At 43.3% G+C, this 21,758-nt stretch overlaps 1 protein-coding gene across 1 annotated transcript in view; it reads right to left on the bottom strand.

Annotated features, from left to right (window-relative positions):
* The window catches only part of Cpne4 (copine 4), a 471,398-nt gene extending 470,457 nt beyond the window's left edge, over window positions 1–941 (bottom strand). Inside the window, exon 1 of the mRNA XM_057768128.1 lies at window positions 720–941. Coding sequence (XP_057624111.1) covers window positions 720–772 — 53 coding nt within the window. The 5' untranslated portion in view covers window positions 773–941. The remainder of the gene's footprint in view (window positions 1–719) is intronic.
* Window positions 942–21,758: the final 20,817 nt, after the last annotated feature.

Here is a 21,758-nt window from a genome sequence, read left to right as displayed (position 1 = left end):
ATTTAAAAGAGTTTTTTAATGTCTTATAGACCATTTAACACAAGCCTCTCTTATTTTATAGGCAACAGAAAGGCAGTTGCGATGTGCTGTACACGTGTGATTTCCGGTATCAGCCTTATCCAGTATTTCTCCTTATCAGCCCATTTCATTCTCAAGGCAGCCTTCCCAAGTAGGTTTTATCATGTCTACCACAAATCTGATTCAGGGGGCTGGGATACCCAGACCATGACTCGGTTAGTTGCTGCATATTACTTGAAACAAGCTCTGAAGGTGCCCAGCAACTAACCGTGGACGATGGAAAAGTTAGAGTAAAAACCAATAGAGAAAACCCTAGTACAGTTACCCCTCCCCCTTTGTATAGGCATGCGAACTAAACACAACACCAAAACTTGCGACTGCCAGCAGGCTTCGGTTCCCTAATTAGAAACAGTTGCCTGCAAAGCCAGTGCGCCGAACACGTGTGCAGCTTTATGCCAGGGTATTTTTTCCCCCTTGAGGCATGACACTGAAGGTAAATGCAAAGAGGCTTTTTGCAGGGCACACAGGCAGAACTTACTCCCACCTCGCATATGAAACCAACAGCTGAGCTGCACGAACAATTTATAACCAGCTAATAGGCTGTCTTCTCCAGCACTGCCCCTCAGCGAGTTGCCCACCAACCAGCCAGAGTCCCCCCAACAACTGTGAAATCAAACCCTCCTTTGCTCTGGGTCACTCACCGCCTCCCGACTCTCCTTTTCATGGATTCTGTGTTGCTGGGTTCTACGGCCATGGTTAAGGTTATCTAAAGCCAAGCTGCTGAACTCGGTGGCACCAGTGTTCCCAAGCTGAAAGGAGGGCTTCAGTTCTGGGTGGCTTCACTCGCTGGGTCCGTTTGATAACATAAGGGGAGGCATCCGCTCTGTGTCCTATGCCAGTATGAAAGGCATCTCACCCATCAGGATGACAAGTCAAAGGCTGGAAGGGAGCCAGGGAACAAGAAGGAAGGGATGTGAACTCTTCCCAGTGCAGTGGAGAGCATTTTTAAGAGTGGCAGATGATGAGGGGAAAAGCAGACGGAGAGTCGCTACCCTGCATCAGAAACCTTGGCTCCTTCCCTGAGTGAGTCAGGGTGAGCATCTTGTTTTGAAATGGAGTTTCTGTTTTCTTTCTTTTGAGCTGTAGGATGGTTACACACTCAACCAGTCAAGGCGATGGCTGTAAATAACAGGATTTATTTTTGAGACCGTGGATCAAAGCAAAGCCTTGAATCTCACCCCAGGGTTATTTATAGCCCGAAGGTGTGTCTTTTTTTTTTTTTCCTACTTCATGGAATTTTGAGAACTGAGGATAAGCTTTCCTTTTATATTTCCATGCGCTGCTGAGGTGGATGGTGTTGCTGGAAAGCAGAAAGGACTTTTCCAGCAAAGCCTTTCTAAGACGCAAAGAGTCAAGGGAGAATTCGTGTCCCAAATGTATTCTGAATCACATGTTACAGATTGGGACAGAGGTTCCAAGGACCCTGTATGACCTGTCAATGCCTCTAATACTCAATAACAAGTCACTCTATGGAGGGGAACCTGATACTTTTGTCTGCCAATAGGTGGCATCAAAATCTCTCTAGCTTTTCCTCCCTAAAATTTAAAAGCCATGAGCACATGACATTTTCTTCCTGAGGCTTTCCGGTTTCCTGCGATGGTGTTTGGATGGATGCTAATTGAGCCTGTTATTCACAGCAGGTCATCTTTCATCTATGAAGAGAAACTCATTCATTTTTTTTTAACCTCAGTTTCCACATTGTAGATAGAAGGATCTTGAATGGACCCCAAGACTTAGGACCCTGCTTCCCAAGCACAAATCTCCTCATACACACCACATTACATGTCTGCAATAAGCCCTCAGGACCTCCTCATTTCTTTGGGTTGAAGGAACATTCGCATGCATCTAGCCCCTTGTACATACTCCTGTTTCCCCACCTCTATTAATATCTCTTTTTTTGTTGTTTTTTGTTCGATTTTGTTTTGTTTTGTTGTTTTGTTTTATGAGGACAAGCACAGTTCTCTGAAAGAGAGCAGTGTTCCCAGCCCCTGAGTCTATGATTTCCAGTCTTACTTCTGGGTTGGTTAGTCACGTGACTCAGATCTACCCTATATACATTTGCGTTCATTAAGTAGAATTAAAAATGTGATTCTGCAGTTTTCCTAGCCCATACTGAAAGGCAGGAAGTCCTGGGTGGCTAGCAGCTAACATCTTGAAGAGTCCACACAGAACCCTGCCAGCATTGTGGGAGGTTCCGCTGCTGCTGGCTGTTCAGGAGCATTGCAGAAGGCAGTGGGGTGACTGACTCCACTGCAGCATGTATTTGCCACCTCGGCCCCTCTCTTGCTTCTACCCAGAGTGAAGGGGGTCAGACACTATAAGGCCACAGAGTAGCATTTGCTAAGGTGGGCTGAGCAGAAAGATAAAAGGAGCCTGGGCTTCTGATACCCGGAAGACAACCATTATCTCCAGGTTTGTTTGTTATGAGAAAAAGAAAGCCATCCATTATTCAAGCCATTATTCTCAGCTTTTTCTTCCTTAACACCAAATATTATTTCTAATCGATGTGTCTTCAGAACATTATGCGGACAACTTTGTATTAATGGTTTTAGGTAAACAAGGCTCTTTTCTGGTTTCCTTTATTTGGTCAGAGTGGTGTTAGCTAAAGGAGACAAAGTAACGTGTACACCACGAGAGAGCATTATGGAGCACTCATTTCAAAATGCCAAAAGAGACGAAAGGAGCGCAGATGGGCATTAGCAGCAGCTGAGATGAATGTCTTCCAGTTTATCGCTCGGCTGAAAAGCAGCTATGACTTTTCCTGGAAGGGAGGTTGGTGGGTGTGGACAGAAAAATGAAACAACATACTGGGGCTAGGGACTTGACGACATCATCATGGTGGCCTCTCAAGACAATCCAACACACTAAGCACCCATATCATCATTCCTTCTGTTCATAAACTGGGCCCCAGGGATTGTAGCCTGGCAAAGGCTGCACAGCTAGCTAGATCCAGAGTGAGTTTCACATCCAGACCTTACCGGTGCTGGCCGCATTTCCTAATGAAATCCCACTGGTGGGCGGAGGCTGCTTGTTCGTTTCCCGGCCGCCCAGACCTAAAATAATCACACAGAAACTATATTAATTAAAACACTGCTTAGCCAAACACTTAAGCATATTGCTAGTTAGCTCTTATATCTTAAATTAACCCATTTCCATTATTTTACATTTTTCTGCAAGGCTCGTGGTTTATGGTAAGGTTCTGGGGCATCTGTCTCCTTCGGTGGCTACATGGAGTCTCCCTGACTCTGTCTTCTTTCCTCCTCTACCTGCTTAGAATTCCTGCCTTACTCCATCCTGCCCTTCTGTAGACCAAAGCAGCTTTATTCATTAACCAATAAAAGCAACACATATACAGAAGGACCTCCCACATCACCCACTAGTTCGTGCTACTAGATTCTGGCTTGTGCTTACTCGTCTCAAGGTTTAGTTCAGTTGCTGTCATGTCTTTGAACACACTTCACTCTTCCCTACCGTAAAGAGGCATTAACCCTCTTTATCTGTATGGACTCAGAGGTACTGTCAATCACACACACACACACACACACACACACACACACACAAGTCTTTTCTCTGGAAATTTGGGGGAATTCGGGCTAGGGATGGAGAATTTCACATGAGTTGGAGGGGTGCTCTCATTACCGGAATCTGGAAGAGGGACAGAGAACAATTTGAAAAACCCAAGATGTGAAGGGCGGAAAGGGTTTCAAGTTCAGAATGAAATTAACTAATTTTTTTCCTTTTGCAACTCATAGAAGAAAGAAAATGAACCAAATTGCACTCTAATTCATGAACCCATCCTAATGTAATAAGAAATCCATGTAAATGGAACATAAATTAATGAAGAAAATTAGAGCTAAATAATAATCACTAATGAACTTAAATTCACAGTCTCTCCAAGAGCAGAATGGTGATGTTAAAGACAGAGGGAACTGAGAATGTAGCTCAATGGTACAGAATCCACCTCATATATTAGTTATTCTTTTCATTATTGTGATTAAATACTTGATAAGCGTATTTAGACTCTAATTTGATGGGACATAGTCTATCACGGTGTAGAAGGCATGGCAGTGAGCCACTGCACGGTGGCAGGAGCTTGGAGTAGCTACTTATTCGGACACCAATGAATCAGAAAGTAGAGAATTGACAGAAAATAAGGCCTGGCTCTACCTCCTCAAGTCCCACCACTCAGCATCCCACTTCCTCCAGCTAGGATCTGCCTCCTAATGTACAACCTCCCAAAACAACATGGTCAGCTGAAGAACAAGTGTTCAAATACATGAGTCTGTGGGGGACATATTTAATTGAAATCATAACATCTCCCATTTATAAGGTTATTGTGGGACAATGGTCTTGTATCCTTGTCACCTGTATTGGTTTAATAAAATGCTGATTGGTCAGTAGCCAGGTAGGAAGTATAGGTGGGGAAACCAGAATAGGGGAATTCTGGGAAGAGGAAAGGCTCAGTCTGCAGTTGTCACCCGACCAAGAGAAAGCAAGATGAGAATGTCTCACTGATAAAAGTTACCAAACCACATGGATAACACAGACAAGAATTATGGGTTAATATAAGATATAAGAATTAATAAGAAAGCCTGAGATAATAAGCCAACCAATTTATAATTAATGTAGGCCACTGTGTGTTTCTTTGGGACTGAATGGCTGCAGGCCTGGATGGGACAGAAACCTCAGTCAATATAAGGCAGTGAGCTCAGTTCCTGAAACTGGAAGCAAACTGAACATACACCCCCAAACAAAAAGCATCAGAAAACAACTGATATTCTCCATGACCTAGATTACTGCAGAGAAGTTTTTTGAGTGTCTCAACTGTTTATTGAGAAACAAGAAATAAACTTTCTGAATTTTTTTATAAAAACATTTTAAAAATGATTAAATAGGTATTTGAGATCAAGTGGTCACTAAGAACAGCTTAAATTCAAAGAGAGGGAACTTTCATTTGTCCCTTGGTGAGTGAGGACTTATTTTAAGGCCACCTTACCCTCCAGCCTAGAGATGTCCAATTCTGTCCAGCTACCTGTATCTAATATACCCTGATATAGTAAAAGCATATGAGAAATATGTGAAAAGAGGACATATCAGGAAAATATATACCTCCTAACAGGAGTTGGGGATTCAGCCAAATTTTGGATCTGGTGTCACTAATTAACTAAGTCCTAAGATGTCCCTATGGCCCTTTGATACAATCATAGGTTCATATACCACCATTTCTCCTAAGTCTATAACCAGCCCTGCTTCACTCAAGGAGAGAAGAGAGTCCTTTTCCAAAGGTCACATGGAGGCATCTTCAATTCTATCTCCTCCTTTCTCTACCGATTGAACTCCACCAATAACAAGAGGCAACCCAAACACACCATTCTATTTCCTCAGCCACATAAAATATCAGCAATAAATTTAGTTAACCTATAATACTCAGAATTATATTATGATTTCCCCTGATTATTGTCTCTAGATTATTTTTCTTGGACATTGTCTAACTCTACAGCTCAAGCTGAATTGGCACTAGGTATATGGTCCAGGCTGGCCTCACGCTTGTGGCAACCTTCCTGTCTCTGCCTCCTCTGTGCTGTCATTAAAAACAGGAGCCATCATGTCTAGGTTCATTTTGCTGCTGCAATCAAATGCCAAAGATGTGACGATTGATAATGAATATAAACTTATGCCTTTAAGCTCTAGAGGCTGGAAGGTCCAAAACTAAGACTCAGAAAGTCTCCCAGCCAGAGAAGGTCCATTCTATCTGCCTCCAAGATTGCAACTGTTGCTGTATTCCTGGAAAGGATGTATGCTATGACTTCACCTGGTGTTACAGAAGGAACAACAGAGGACTGACTTGTGTGTGAAATCTTTTTCATAAAAGGATTTGTGAAACTGTGACCTCATCACCTCTCAGAGGCCCGACCTCATAATATCACTGCATTGATACAATATCATCGTATTGTATCATTACATTGATACAATGACAACCAAGGCAGTGCTTATCAATCAAGCCAGAGGGGACAGAAAAGAAACAAAGGAGACACAAAGGGATTGGGAACACTGAAGAGGAAAGACTATCTATAAACATAGGTAAGTCCTGTGAAGATGAGCTAAGTAGTCACTTGGAAATGGCTCCTAGGGGATGATCTAAAAGTTCTTTAATAAGAACTGTGGACTATGAGAAAAGAGCTGGGGGGAATTCATACTCAAGACAGAAGGAATAGCAAGGCCGGAGGTGGAAAACATCCTTAATAGCCAGTCCCAAAGGCTTAGTCAACAGGGGGTGAGGAAGTGATGCCAGACTCAAGAATGGGGTGGAGGAAAGAAGGATAAAAAGTTTATGGGGAGCGTCGTATTAGGGAAGATTTGTTATTTTCATTAATTAGATGATTTGAGCATCTAGTCTGGGCTAAACTCCACTTTAGATACCAAGATTCACAAAATAACATCTTATTCTTTAAGACATCAGCACTCCAAAGGAGCCTTGATTAGAAATAACTTCCATCCACAGTCTACAGAGACAGTAGCTCTCATTGCCATCACTAGAGGAGAAGGGCTCTGGGCTGGGAGCCCAGGAAACCAAGACACACGAGGTTATTTATGGAGGCGGCTGTCCATATGTGCACACAGGGGACTTAAAGGAAGAACAGGATTTGCCTCAGCAGGCTCCCTTCCTGACATGATCCGCCATTCCCATTACATCTGTTCTCTTAATGACTCTTCAGATTTGACCAGCATCTATCAAATGCTTTCAAGCACAAATGCTTTCATGTGTGTTATCTGGATGTTTGCTATCTTTTTTCTCTACGATAAATCTAAGGGGCACCACTAACCTTGGTATACAGAACATGTCTTTGAGAAATATGTGGTTTACCTGGGAGGAGAGGCATTTTCCTGATGTGAACTGGTTGTTTCTTGCAATGATCAGCCATGTAGATTTGATTGGAATGAGAAATACCTAGGATAAAGTGCACCTCTGGGTGAGTCTTTGAGGGTGTTTGTGGAGAGGATTAGATTATGAGGGCTCTGATCTAATAAATAAATTAATCCATTGATTATTATATTGATAATACAATGGCATTATTGGGAGGTGGTGCCCCTTAGAAAATGGTGCTTACTTAGAGTGAGTAGGTCATTTGGAGTATGTCCTTCCTGTGTTTACCTTCTCAGTCACTGTGATATGTGATGCTTTGAAGGGAATCAAACCCTCTGAAATGGTGAGCCAATATACACCCTTCCTCTTTTATGGTGTTTTTTCCTGAGTGTTTAGTTATAGGAACACAAAAGTTACTGATACAGTTGGGAGAGGTCTGCTGCTTCCTAGGTCATGGAGTCAAGCCCCTATGTGGCAATGTGTCAAGGACCAGCTTGACAACATTCATACATTCCAGGGTAGAGCATGAGGATTAGAATTATTAAGAAAAAGGAACAGAGATATGAGAGAAATAAGAGACAGAAACAGAACAGTACTGGGAGGGGCATTCAGTGAATCCTGAATCCATGTTTATTTTCCACATGTTTATATACTTCACTCCAAAAGGGGAGAGGGCAACAACAGATTTCATTAACATGATATAAGGAATAGACTTGAATTCTCTGATTTTTGGTCCAGGTAGAATGGATCCACCTCTATAGCCAAAGTATTAATTAACCACACCCTAGGTCAGGATCTCTTTTTTGTAGCCACATCTGTTGTCAACAACTTTGAAAGAGCAAAAATAAGCTCAAACTCTCTGACCTCCAGTCAAGGTGGAACAGGCTCACATCTGTGAGCCCTCACAGCAATCAACACTGGCTCCCACCATAGAATAGTAAACCAGCGTCCGGGAGCAGGTCATTGGGGAGTCAAAGGCAGGCTCAGGATGAGGACATCCTCCTCAGACGGTTGAGATGATGTAGTATACAGAGGCTCTGAGACTACATGCATATGTAGATATTTTAAAGTATTAAAGGAAGCCTCTCCATATCCTACTTTGCAATCTGCCTTTTAGAGAAATAAATATTAACTGATATCATAACTTGAAATAGCTAGAAAATACACAGCTATAACAAATAAACAGCTATGACAAAAAAAATATGGTGGAACTAGGGATGTTGTTAAGTGAAGTGCTTGCTAGCATGCATGAAGCCCTAGGTGTGATTCCTTTCACTACATAAACCAGCTGTAATGGAAGACATTTGCAATTCCCATATTCAGGAGGCAGAGGCAAATGGATCAAAAGTTCAAGGTTACCCTCAGGTACATAATGAATTCAACGTCATCTCAGGTTGCATGAGATGCTGCGAAAGTCTGAATGTAATGAGCCCACAAAATCTCATAGGAAGTGGCACTATTAAGAGATGTGGCCTCATTGGCAGGTGTGGTCTTATTGGAGGAAGTGTGTCACTGTAGAGGTGGGTTTGAAGTCTCATATATGCTCAAAATACCACCCAATATCTTAGTTCACTTCCAGTTGCCTACAAGATGTAAGAAACTCAGTTACTTCTCCAGTATCATATCTGCCTGCATGCTACCATGTCTTACCATGATGATAATGGGCTAAGCCTTTGAAAATGTAAGCCACCACAATTAAATTGTTTTCCTTTCTAAGAGTTGCTGTGGTCATGGTGTCTCTTCACAGCACAAGAAACCCTAACTAAGACAGAAATTGGTACCAGGGACTGGTGTATTGTTGTGATAGGCCTGACCATGCTTTTGTTTGAAGGAATATGGACCTTGGACTAGACTAGACCTTGTGGATTAGAAAAATGTTGAATGCTTTAAGTGTTACTTAATGGGCCATATTAGTAGAAGCATGAAAGATAGCTGTGCCGGGTGGGATTTGAACTGTGGATGCCCGGATCGAGAGGTTTCAGAAGAAAGAATGTTAGCGTGTGGCCTAGAGAATGGCCTTGTGATATTTTGATGAATAATGTGGCAGCGTATTGTCCTTGTCCAAAAGTCTTTCTGAGGCTAAAGTGAAGAATTTTGCATTAATTCCTTTGGCAGAGGAAATCTCAAAACAGCCCAGTATAGACACCATCATGTGATTATCAGTGTCAACTCTAATGAAGATTTATAACGAAAGAAGCAAGCTGAGTAAGGAAACATATTTGAGGAGAAAAGGAGCACCAGGAGGTAGAATGATGGTTAACCCTGTCCTCAAGAAAATTAACAGATTAAGAAATGGAATAAAGGGAGTAGTGACCTCAGGAAAAGATTACACCCAGTTAAATTTCCAATTTATGAAAAGGAATTAAAGAAAACTTAGAGAAGGGTGTGGTGGTATACACCTTTAATCCCAGCACTGGGAAGGCAGAGGTTGGGAGATCTCTCAGTTTGAGGCCAGTCTAATCTACAAAGCAAGTTCCAGAATAGCTGATCTCAAGCAGAGAAGAAAACCATGGAAAGCAAAAAGTTGGTGAATATGTAATTGAACAAGGGGATCATGTTCCAGCCCCAACAAGTAGCAGAACTTGACAGCTTCAGCCACGCGGTTCTCTGGCTTTAAGAGTCAAGAATAGAAGAAAGGGATTATGGGATTTGCCTCCTTGCCTAATGAAAGCTGCTGAGGCCAGGCATGTGTCAGGGGTGCACTTGAATGGAGGCCCAGAGGGGCCATTGCATGAAACTCTGAAAGTGAAGCCTAGATTTCCTTGGAGACTCCAAGATGTTGAAAATGCCAGAGCTATGGAATACCTGCCAAAGAAAGCTGTCTGCAGAAAGGGGAACCAGCCCAAAAGAAAGAAGTGTGTTGCAGTTCATCAAAACTGAATGGAGTTGGAGATCTGAAGATTGCTTTAACATCAGACATGGAGATACAGAGTCTGGAGTTTGCCCAGCTGGTTTTCAGTCTTGCTTTGCTCCAGTATTTCCTCACTATGCTCCCTTCCTTATGTTTTAGAAAGGTAATGTATAACCAGTGCCATTATATGTTAGAAGTATGTTAACTTTTTTATTTTGATTTTATAGGGGATTGTAATTAAGAGATCACATGAGCTCTCCTGTGTTTTTTGAGCCAGAGCTTCCGTACAACAAAGAAAACCAACTATGGGGTGAATAAGCAGCCCACAGAACGGGAACAAGTCTGTGACAACTATTCTTCTGATCGGAGGTCAGTTTCTAGAACATATGAGGAACTAAAAAAATATAGCACCAAGTAAATGTTCTGTTTTTTAAAAAAAATGTAGAAATAAACAGATTTCTCAAAAGAAAAATTACAAATAGCTAGCAAAGTGTTAAAAATATGTTCAACATCCTTAGCCATCAAGGAGATGCAGATGGAAACTGCTTCAGGATTCATTCCATCTCACCCTGGTCAGAATATCTCCCATCCCGAAGACAAATAACAACAAGGGCTATTGTGGATGTGGGGGGAAGTAAACCTTGGTGCATCGTTGATTGGCGCGGAAACCACAGCCTGGAGGTTTCTCAACAAACTAGGAATAAAACTACTGTGTGTCCCAATGCAAAGTTCACTGGCATATATTCAAAGAAATCTATATCCTGCTATAAAGACACTTGCTCACCCATATTCATTGCTACTTTACCCACAGTAGCTAAGAGATGGGAACAGCCTAAATGTTCATCACTTATGAAAGGATAATAAAAATGTGATCCATTTACACAGTGGAATACTGTTAAAATAAGGAAATTTACAGGTAAGAGGATAAAACTAGAAAAAAAAATATGCTGAGTGAAGTAACCCAGAACAAGAAAAATAGATGCTGGATATCACTCTTCTTTGTGGGTCCCAACCCTCTTGAGCTTTGTTTAACATGGAGTGTCTGTGAAAGCCAGGGACCTAGAAAGGGGATATAGCTAGGGAGGTTTCCTAATGAGGGGGGGCGGCTAGCAGAGCACAGGTGAAAAGGAAACAGAGAGGGGAACACTGGAGTGGGAAGGCTTAAGCGGGGATGGAGGTGAGGGAATTGGGGAGATGAAGCTATAGGAGGGGAATTAACTGGAATAAAAGGCATATTAAAAAGATCTATGGAAGCCTATCTTATTACACAAAACAGAAAAGAGATAATAAAGGAGTTATCCTACAAACTAGATAAGGTTGCCCTTAGACGCAGAGGGTTGCTAAACAGAATTTCCAGTCCCAGGTGTGAGATACCTGCACAGGAGCTGATCAAGGAGACCTCAGAGACCCCTAAAACAATGCAGGCTCTTGTCAGCCCTCTTGGCTAGCTACCAGAACCAGAGGTAAGGCTGTATCCTCTTATCTATACTTTGGTTACAAGATACAGAAAAGCAAAGTGGAATTCAGCTGGAATTCCCTCACTGCTGACTAGCTGTCGCAGGGGGCCGGGGTTGGAGGGTATCAGTGGTCTTACCCAGCTGTGAATGCTATGAAACTGAGAAACCAACCTTCCAGGCAAGCTGTGCCCACTATACAACAGTGGCACCACCGTGGTATGGGATAAACAACTGTCCTCAGATTGGATCCGAGTCCCCACTCTATGGGAGGGAACCCATGCCTGGTATTGTAAGCTTGGTTAATAACCCATGCCTGAGGAGGTCATAAGCCCAAGTGGGGAACTTACTACAATTGTGTGGTGGTTTGAATGACAACAACCCCAGTTGGTGGAACTATCTGGGATGAATTAAGAGGCGTGACCTTGTGAGAAGAGATGTGTCACTGCGGACTTTGAGACTTTAAGACTCATGCCTTTCCCAGTATAATCTCTGCCTCCTGGTTACTGATCGAGGTGTGAGCTCTCACCTGTTCCTGCCACAGTGCCTTTGCTCTGCCATAATGAACTCTAATCCTCGGAAACCATAAGCCCAATGAAAAGCTTTATAAGTTGCTTTGGTCATATTTTGACACAGAAATAAGAAAGGAAATGAATACACGTTGCTTAACTAAATTGACGTAGCATCAAAATGCATGCCAAATATCTACTTTATAGCTGTAGACAAGAACTACTGTCAGCATTGATCAGAAAAGGCTCTCAGTGAAGAGATCCATGGCTGCTCAAGATGCTGAGAATAGGTGACAATTGAGGGCTCAGTCCTACACAAGACCTTTACATCACCCCCTCCAAGGCTCAGGGAACCATGCAGAAGAAGGGGTGGGACGTGTGTAGAAGATAGAGTAAAAGACTACAGTGAAATGCCGCAGTCTAGACAGATAAGTCATTTCAGCTATGAACCCATGACTACTGTTACCTGCATGGGGTTGGCACAAAACTGAAACTGTAAACAATCAATCTTAGAAGGCAGGACTCATGGGTCCTTCCCCCTACTGCTGAATTATTGACAAGTGATAGAGTCTGGGAGAAGGAGAATCGTTGTCTTCCCCTGTGTATCCAGGCTTCAAAGTATAGTTTCCAACCCACAGTTACATAGAAGGCTCTAGGTGACTCTGTCAATCACAGAACAAAACAAATAGACACGGGCATGAGAAAGAGATTTGTAGGGAAGAGGGGAACTATAGAAGTACTAGAGAAATGGGGTATTTCCCATTATTATACATCACACATATGTGTGCTGTGGGAGAGTCTTCTGTTTTGTGTTGATTTCATTGGTTAAATAAAGAAACTGCCTTGGCCCTTTAATAGGACAGAAAATTAGGTAGGTGGAGTAGACAGAACAGAATGCGGGGAGAAAGAAGCTGAGTCAGGCAGTCGCCATGATTCTCCCACCCGACACAGATGCAGGTTAAGATCTTCCCTGGTAAGCCACACCTCATGGGGATACACACATTATTAGAAATGGGTTAAAGCAAGATGTGAGAATTAGCCAATAAGAGGCTGGAACTAATGGGCCAGGCAGTGTTTAAAAGAATACAGTTTCCGTGTAATTATTTCGGGTAAAGCTAGCCGTGCAGGAGCTGGGCAGGAACGCAGCCCACCGCAGCTCTTACTACAGAGTACAATTGTCAATGAATACATTTAAATAATTTTTAAAAATGAGAAAAAACAAGATAAAGCAAAAGTATGTGCTAAGCTAATCCCCTGTGGTGAAGCCTTGGTTTCCAGTTTTTTTAGTACTGCACACAGTGCTGTCGCTGGCGTGTGTGTCAGGAACCACCAACATGATGACAAGAATGTCCAGAATAGCAACTTTGTAACATTCACCCCAAAAGCCCATAATCAAGTATAATCACAAGGAAAGTATCAACAGGATTCAAACGTTCTATAACACCCCCACCAGTCTCCTCAAAGCTGTCCACATCATTAAAAACAAGGAAGTCTGAGAAATCATCACAGGACAGAGGCTACCGGGGAGACATGGTCATTAATGCAGCACGAGCCCTTGGTTGCACTGGGAACAAAGAGTGGGTGTTGGGGAGGGAGAGTAGTGAGAGTCGCCTGGAGTCTGGATTCTGCCGTTAGTCACTTAGCTATGACAGCTCTTCCATGGTGATGTCATCTGTTAACACAGGGGAAATGGCTGATGATTAGATGAGACACCCCGGCCACCCTTAAAACTTTGCCGCAAAACTAAAGATATCACAAATTCAACATTTATTTAAATATTCTTTTACATTTACTTGAGCGTGGGTGGGCGGGTGCATGCCACAGTGCGCATGTGGAGGTCAGAGGACCTTTTGAGGGTCAGTTTTCCCCCTTCATCCTACGGGTCCCAGGAAAGGAACTCTGGTTGTAGGCTTGATTGGAGGTACCTATACCCAATGAACCATCTTGCTGGCTTTCAACTTTTATATTTAAAGAACAAAAGTTTTCTTTTTTGGCTTGTTTCAATATAAAATGTAGGGAGTTGCTTTGAGAGTTCTGACAAATTTTCAGGTTTTTCCATACATTTTGTGCAATTACCATTGTGGGGAATGTAGTTTAATGTATCATTTCTGGCGACTTTTTAAAAGTAAAGACCTTACTTCAGCTGCTTAGCCGCCTTAAGTCAAACGTCTTTTGGGCGGATTACATAATAATATACTCTCCAGTTAACGCCTGGCATAACTCAGGGAGGATACTGGTGAGATAAATAAGACATAGCCTACTGTACAAGGCAGGTTGGTTCTCAAGGATTAGGAAGTGGGGTTGGAGGAACTCCCAGGGAAATAAGGGCAGAAAGACAGAGGAAGCCATTTTTACATAGTCATTTTCTGATTGCAAGTCGGCTTCCTGCACTCTTCCCCAGTAGCGCTGCCTTTAGAGTGAATCACTGGTGATCAAAGGCAGACCAAAATAACGCATTGTTCCCCTCGAGACGAGAAGGCAAAGTCCTACCATTCCAGCCGGTATTCTTGGGGGAGAAAAGAAAGAAGGGCAAGACAGACACCACATGGCCAAGGTTTCCTCAAAGCGAGGCCTGTAATTTCGCTCTTCTGAAAAGTCCTTTTGAGAACACTTGCCTGATGAAATAGGAGTAAGCAGTGCTCACGCGCGCATTGGAAAGTTCACCTGCTGTGTTCCTGCAGCTCCACTATTGCTGGCCGCCAGGAGGGTCTGACCCTGTCTGGCCCCTGCTCAGTACCCCTATTGCTGTGTGCCAGGAGGGCCTGACCCTATCTGGCCCCTGCTCAGTACCCCTATTGCTGTGCACCAGGAGGGTCTTACTGTGTCTGGCCCCTGCTCTTGGCTTCTTTTTGTAGGAAGGAGACGTGGACATAGGCACCACGCATCTGTGTGCCGGCTGCTGCCTCAGACACCTGCAGCTGTGTTCTTAGAAAATCCCCTCAACAAGGCAGAGTAACAGGGTGGACTTCTGCAAAGTAACCGCTGTCAGGGAATGCCTCCACACCTCCTCCCATGGAAGGAAGGCTCCTTCTCCACACATTTGATTCTTGGGTGGCCTTGTGATTTATTTGGTCAGCTGAGTGCTGCGGATGGACTACTCTGTCCATTCTTAGCCCAGGCTTGAGAGGCGCCTGGCACATTTCCACCCAGTCACCATGATGAGAACACACACAGGCTTTCTTGACAAAAGATCAGAGAGAAAGAGAGAGGGACCAGAGAGATGGGCCGCTGTGGGGGAAGCTCAGATGTGTGAGGAGCCCAGGCAAGACTAAGACCCCAATCAGCCCTCCACTGGCCATGAACACACCGGTGAGCCATCTCCATAAACCTTTATTAGTAATCTTAACTGTCAACTTGGGGGAATGAATGCCTAGAAGATGAGATATCTATCTCTAAAGGTGTCTGTGATGTTTTCAGACACGATTTAGGTTGTGAGGGCTCTGACTCCATGCGTGGTTCAGTCCATTTATCTGATGGCACTTTTGAGAGGTGCTTTGAGGTAGGAGGTAGGCTCTAGTTAGGGGAAGGGGTCTCTAGGGGTGTGTCTTTGGGGCTGTATCTTGTCCTGAGTCATGCATGCTCCTCTTTCTGCCTCCTGGTGGTCATGATGTGAATTCTCTACTCTGCTATGTCCTTGCCATGATGGACCTATACCTCTTATGATGGTTAATATTGCTTAGAAATAACTAAGACACAACTCCAGGAAGGGCAGCCTGGGTAATTCCCAGAAAGATTACCTAAGAGAGAGAACCCTTCCCCACTGGGGGTGGCAACTTTCAGCTGCAGCCCAGACAAAATGTTGTGATCTGCCTGCCTGCCTGCCTGCCTGTCTTCTCCAGCAGTATGCAACCGCATCTACTCCATGCCTGTCTCTGCTGCTATCTACTGATGTCTGAACCCAGCTCATTCAGCCTTCCAACACCTATTGAAGATCAGCAGCTATCCAGGAACCCTCCAAGTCTTCAATGTCAGATTGGGGCTGCCAAGGCCTCTAGCCTCAGACTGAGTGATACTGGGTTCATAGCCTCTCGGGTATCACACAACCATTGTTGGCCCACCCAACCCATACCCCATGAAAGCCAAGTTCCCTTTGTAATATAGTTTTATTCTTTCAACCCTGTTCTTCCAAAGAAGGCTGACTAATGAGCCTCTGAAATGAAATAAATCGTTCTTCCTTTAAATTCATGTCACCTTGATCGTGAAGCAAAGAGAACTAACACACACTCGGGCTTGCCCAGAATGAGGAAGTAATGGATACATACCATTTTTTACTTCACAGGCTGTTGAATTTAATATTACATTAATTTACTTGGAAGTTAGTTAGGTTTCTAGGACCAGGGATTATCCCCCTCCTACTGAGTGGGCATTAGGTCTGTCAGACAGTTGCTGGGTCTTCGTCACATCTTGACATGCTGGTCCTTTGCTGTGGTTCCTAGGTGTCGCTGTAGGATAGCACTGTCAATTGGTTCACTGCCCTTGACAGCCTGTGTAGTATTGTCTGGTACCGTGGAAATTAGACTGCAGGAAGGAGGCTTTTAGGTCAGGTCCAGTTCAAATTATCTGAGTCTTGTGTCTGAAGTATGTGACTTCTTCAGCAAGAGGAGGTTACATTCAACCTCTGAGAAGCAACCAAGGGAAATAGCAAAAGTCTACACTGCTTTGAGAGTCATTTGGACTACACTGACATAACATTTGAGGGAGGTTTCTTGTGCCTGGTCCCGGAGATTTTTTGTTAGTCTCTGTCAGCCCAAGTAGCATAACTTCCTTTAAGTTATATATGTGTGTGTATGTATATGTGTGTATGCATATATTTATATGCACTGTGTATAATTTTAGTTAAATATAAAATAATAAAATTTCTTGAGGCTTTATCAAACAATTTTGTTCCTTCTCCTTCCATCTCCTTCTGTATTAACCTCTCTCCCTTCTGCCATAGCTGGAGGCCTCTCCCCAGTTTTCCACTTGAGGATTCATAGCTGTATCCTGCTATTCCCCTGCCTTCTGCTCCTCACCTTCACATGGAGCAGAGATGGCTCACCATCAAAGAGAGATCCTGGGCATGGGTCTAGAACTGAGCTTATGAGTTTGTAGATGGCATTGGAATGAAGGAGAAGCAATTTGCTGAAAATGCTCATGAGCCCTGATTGAATATATTTAAGTCACATGACAAGTAAAAAGCCAGTTCTGAGGCCAGAGCATTGCATTAATCCGTGCTGTAGGTTAAGCTTCCTACTCACCCCTGAAGTGAGTTGGGAAATAGTGACTTGTGTGATGAGTGCAGGATGCCCTAGTTAGAACCCTCCATTGTCACCACCTTATCTTCCGTGACCAAGCTCATCTTGACCCTACAGGGCACAGGCAATGAATGGGGGAGGGGGGCTTCTCTGCCTAACTTAAGCGGCAGTTAACGTAACCCCCTTCTATCCTTTATTCCAGACACAAGAAGTTAATTTGGGGTTCTATGGAAGTGGAAAGCAGAAACAGCTTATGGAGGTTGAGCACCCCAACTCCAAAAGTAAGATGTTTGAAATGCTCCAGAATCTAAAGCTTTTTATTAGGGTTTATTCATTGTACAAAACAAGGGTTTCATTATGACATCACCCACAGCCTGAACTTCGGTCGTACTTACTCCTTCCCCACAGTGCTCTCAACTGCTGTCTCCGACATAAGCATCTCCAGGAGGCACCCACACTCCTGATGAAAGTAGTGTCTATGCTATCAAACGTCTAAGAGACAGGACTTGTTTGACCATGGCTCTGGACAGAAGGATTGGAGCAGCAGAAGTCACTCTCCTTACATCAAGGTCACGAGGGTTTGTGCAGCTGCTGCCTGCTCCCCTAGTCACCACTCTCCCAGAGGGATTCTTTCCCACAGCCATGGTAACTTGAAAGCAGGATTTTGTTCGGGTCTCAACAATGAAAGTATCTGGATGACCAGTCTCCCTCCACTTATTTTATGTGTGTTCCAGTCAGCACAGAAATGTAGTCAGACAATGTGTTTGCTCACCAGAACTAGCAGAAAATTCCTTAAAATATTAAATTTAGAGATTTCTGAGTTAATAGGAGACAATTTCCACTAAATATATTGTCTTCATTGTATTTATGTGTCACTTCTGATATGAACAGACATTGGATAACTCTTTTCAATAGTTTGTTTTTATTCTATGTGTATAAATACTTTGCACACACACACGTTTGTGTGCAGTGCCCAAGGAGGCCAGAAGGAGGCCCTAAGACTAGAATTTCAGACATTTGTGCACTGCCGTATCAGTGCTGGGAACAAAACAGAGATCCTGTACAAGAGCATGAAGTGTTCTTAACCAATGAACCATCTCTCCAGTTTCATAAATGGTATAAATAAAATATGCTTTGAGTACACATGAAGAGGTAAAAACATGAAGTTAATATTTAAAATCATACATTTTTAAAAAATGAAATTATCTCTGGTACCTCCCATCCAACCAGAATTTCTAAGAGTTAAAATTCTCTCCCAACTTTCAACGCCACCACCCCTGATATTTAAACTTTACCACAAAAAGAAATAAACATTTTTTTTCTTTTTTTTTTTTTTTGGATTTTCGAGACGGATTTCTCCATAGCTTTGGAGCCTGTCCTGGAACTAGCTCTTGAACACCAGGCTGGCCTCGAACTCACAGAGATCCACCTGCTTCTGCCTCACGAGTGCTGGGATTAAAGGCGTGCGCCAACACCACCCAGCTTAGAAATAAACATTTTTAAGGGCTGAAGATAAAGAGATGGGAAAAGGCATAAGACCCAAGAAGCTGATGAGCAGGCACACTGAAACATGAGTGAGCTCGTTGGTGAGAGATACATTTACAAAGAATTATGAATTAGATCAGGAGCATACACAGCGACCATTGACCAAGGTTCCTAGGAGGGCTTCAAGGGAAGGTTCCACTCTGGCCTTAATCTCTGGTTTGCATAAAACCATTTGCTGTGTTTACTTCACCTTAATTCTGTGTGTGCACATCTGTGTCCACCTTCCCTACCCTTGTAAAGCAGTTATAGGGGGAAAGCATGGTAAGAATATATGTTATTGAAGTAGATCCTGACTTACTGACCTCATTTCAACTTAACTCTTCAAAGACCCTATCTCTAAATTCAGTCACATTCTCAGACTATAGAATTTAACATGTAAATTTTAGGAGAACCCAATAACCCCATGTCTTAAGAAAAACAAAACATTTATCACAACAATCTATAATACTTGACATTTTTAACACTCTCAAACATTGAGGGTATTTGTTCAGACTGAAGTAAGAACCCAAATGAGGCTAAGAATCTGCCTCAGTTGGCAAAGTGTTTATCTGACATGCGTGAGACCCTAAGTTTGATCACAGCACCATATAAAATGGCTGTGGTGATGTACATCTGTAATTCCAGGACTCGGTATGTAGAGGCAGAAAGACCAGAAGTTCAAGGTTCTCTTTGACTACTTTGGAGTTTGAGATCAGACTGGGCTAGCAGCCCTGCCTCAAACATCAATGAGACAACCAATCTTCCTAACAGCAATTCTATGTTCACAGTCATATACTTTGGAAGCAAGAAATTGGGTTACCAGGTGACTCACTGGTTACCAGAAATATAATTGGTCCACACTTATCTCCCATTATCTAAGATTTAATCAATGAATGGTTCTGTTTGTTATATATAATCTGTGGATCTCTATACACAGCAGCTCTCCCGAAGATTCCCAGGCTGCTGCTGTGGGAAAAGCAATGGCTGCTTCACAGAGCAAGAACCTTTATTTGCAGTTGGTCCAGCCACAGCTGGTCCAGCTCATCATCTCCCCATGAGATGTATTTCACAGGATCTCAAATCATCACCTCCACAGCTACAAACTGATCACCATTGTCCCTTATCTGCCCCTCAAATGACCTTTCAGCATTCTCTTCCAGGGACCTTTAAGATGACATCTCAGTCAACAGAGGTCATCATGGTCATGTGCCACTTTTGAACAAGTCTCAAGGAATTGCAAAGCTTTTGGTTCCAGTCCAGTCAGGAAGGAAGTCTAGCCCTCAGCCTGGCATTCCCTTTTCCCCGTGGATGGTTGTGTGCAACCAGAAGGAAATACACCCTCTGCAGTAACCTCAACCCAAGCACCTTGGCTTTAGGGGTCTTCATTTCATTAATACGTATTCACCCTCGCTGGGCCTTGTCAAGTCCTTTCCCTGGAAATACAATTGGCTTAGTCTCCATTTGCTCTTGATGATATCCTACATTTCACACAGAGAGAATTTGAAAGGAAAGTAGCACTCACTGTCTAGGGATCAAATCTGAAGACAGATGCCTTATTGCTGCCCACCACTTAATCTGGTGGAGATCATGGTACGAGGTGAAAAGGTTTTCGTCTCAGCTGTGTCTCAGGCTCCCAAATTCCTTCCCTCACTGAGCAACGAGTCCTCTATCCTATTAGCTCTGAAGGGAAGCCAGGTCTGCAGACCAGAAAGGAAGGGGAGGCAGAGGTTGCAGGGAGGAGTTGGGAGGGCAGGGACAAACATTTCCCAGCACCAGAGAGGTTCTAATGGGTGGCAAATGTTTTGAATATGTCTTCTCATTTAATTTGCCCCATAATCTTCATAATAAGAGGTATTTTTCATATCTAAAGTTTAATGAGGTTAAAGCCCTTGGGGACATCTCATGTGTTCATGTGATGAAGGCTAACTTTAATCTAACACTAATTGAAAGAAAATGGAGGTGCAGGGAAACTCGTGTTTTTTACATACCTTTTGATTTCAAACCTTTCTGCTTTTACTGTTTAATGTGGATATTCTTTAAAGAATGTTTTTAAAAGCCTTTTCTGGCAGAACTTTCAGTTAGTATATTCCAACATCTGGAATTCCCACAGGAGACTGCATCACCAACATTAGTATTGGGCTGGGAGGTGACTCAGGGGATAAAGCACCTACCCACCTGAGCCAGAGTGAGTAGATGTCTGCAGTGAAACAGTAATTTTCAGACAGGACAGCATAATTGCACACACAGACTCACAGTCGGAATGAGATCATGCACAAGATTGCGTGCACAAGACTTTCACAAGATCAAGCCATCCAAAATAATGGCACGGATGGGCAAGAGCTCATGTTTTGCCCATATCTAAGGAGCTATTGGCAATTTCTGGATGCTGGGAGATGGAGAGCCAGTTTTCTTCATGGCCCTGAGAGGCTACCCATGATCCAATAGATGGTCCACACCCAAGCTACAGTCAGAACTAAGTTGATTCAGTGGGAAGGAGAAAGGAAGGGAGAGAGGGAGAGAAGGAGGGAGGGAGGGAGGGAGGGAGGGAGGGAGGGAGGGAGGGAGGGAGGGAGGAATGGATGAGGGAAAGGAGAGAGGGAGAGAAGGAAGGAAGGAAGGAAGGAAGGAAGGAAGGAAGGAAGGAAGGAAGGAAGGAAGGAAGGAAGCTAGCAAACAAGCTTATGAAGTTGGGAGGGACGTGTGCTGGAAGAGATAAGGGAAGATTTGGAAATGAAGGAATGAAAAGTGAATTTGATGAAAATACATTTTATGCATGTATGAACATTAAATAAAGTATTTTTATAATGGCAGCAGGCCCAGTGAAAGATGAGCTTCTGTGGCTTTGCACAGCATGATGGGTAAAGTATATGACTCAGTTAACCTGAGCATCATAACTAACAGCCCCAGGTGTTCACAGTCAGCAGTGTGGAAGAAGTTGTAGAGACTCCACCAAGGGACAGAGAGATTGCTGGCACTCCACCGGGCACCATCAAGGCCAACAGATACAAGAGAAAGGGAGGAAAATGGCATATCCACCATCCCCAATTACAAGGGAAACTTAAGCAAGAATCGAGTAAGACTGACGACCGCAATAACAGCAACAAAATCCTTTTCTTTGGGTATCAGTGGTACACCCAGGTCTCCATGTGAGGACTCACTTTTCCCTCAGAGCAAGAACCAGGAGTAAAATTTCCAAACACTGTTTTAGTTTTTTCCTCTACTAACAGAAATAGACACAACTCT

Source organism: Chionomys nivalis, chromosome 4, assembly GCF_950005125.1.
Source record: "Chionomys nivalis chromosome 4, mChiNiv1.1, whole genome shotgun sequence".
In the NCBI taxonomy this organism is placed as follows: Eukaryota; Metazoa; Chordata; class Mammalia; order Rodentia; family Cricetidae; genus Chionomys; species Chionomys nivalis.
Note: the sequence above shows the minus strand (reverse complement) of the source record. Positions and strands in the feature narration are given on the sequence as shown.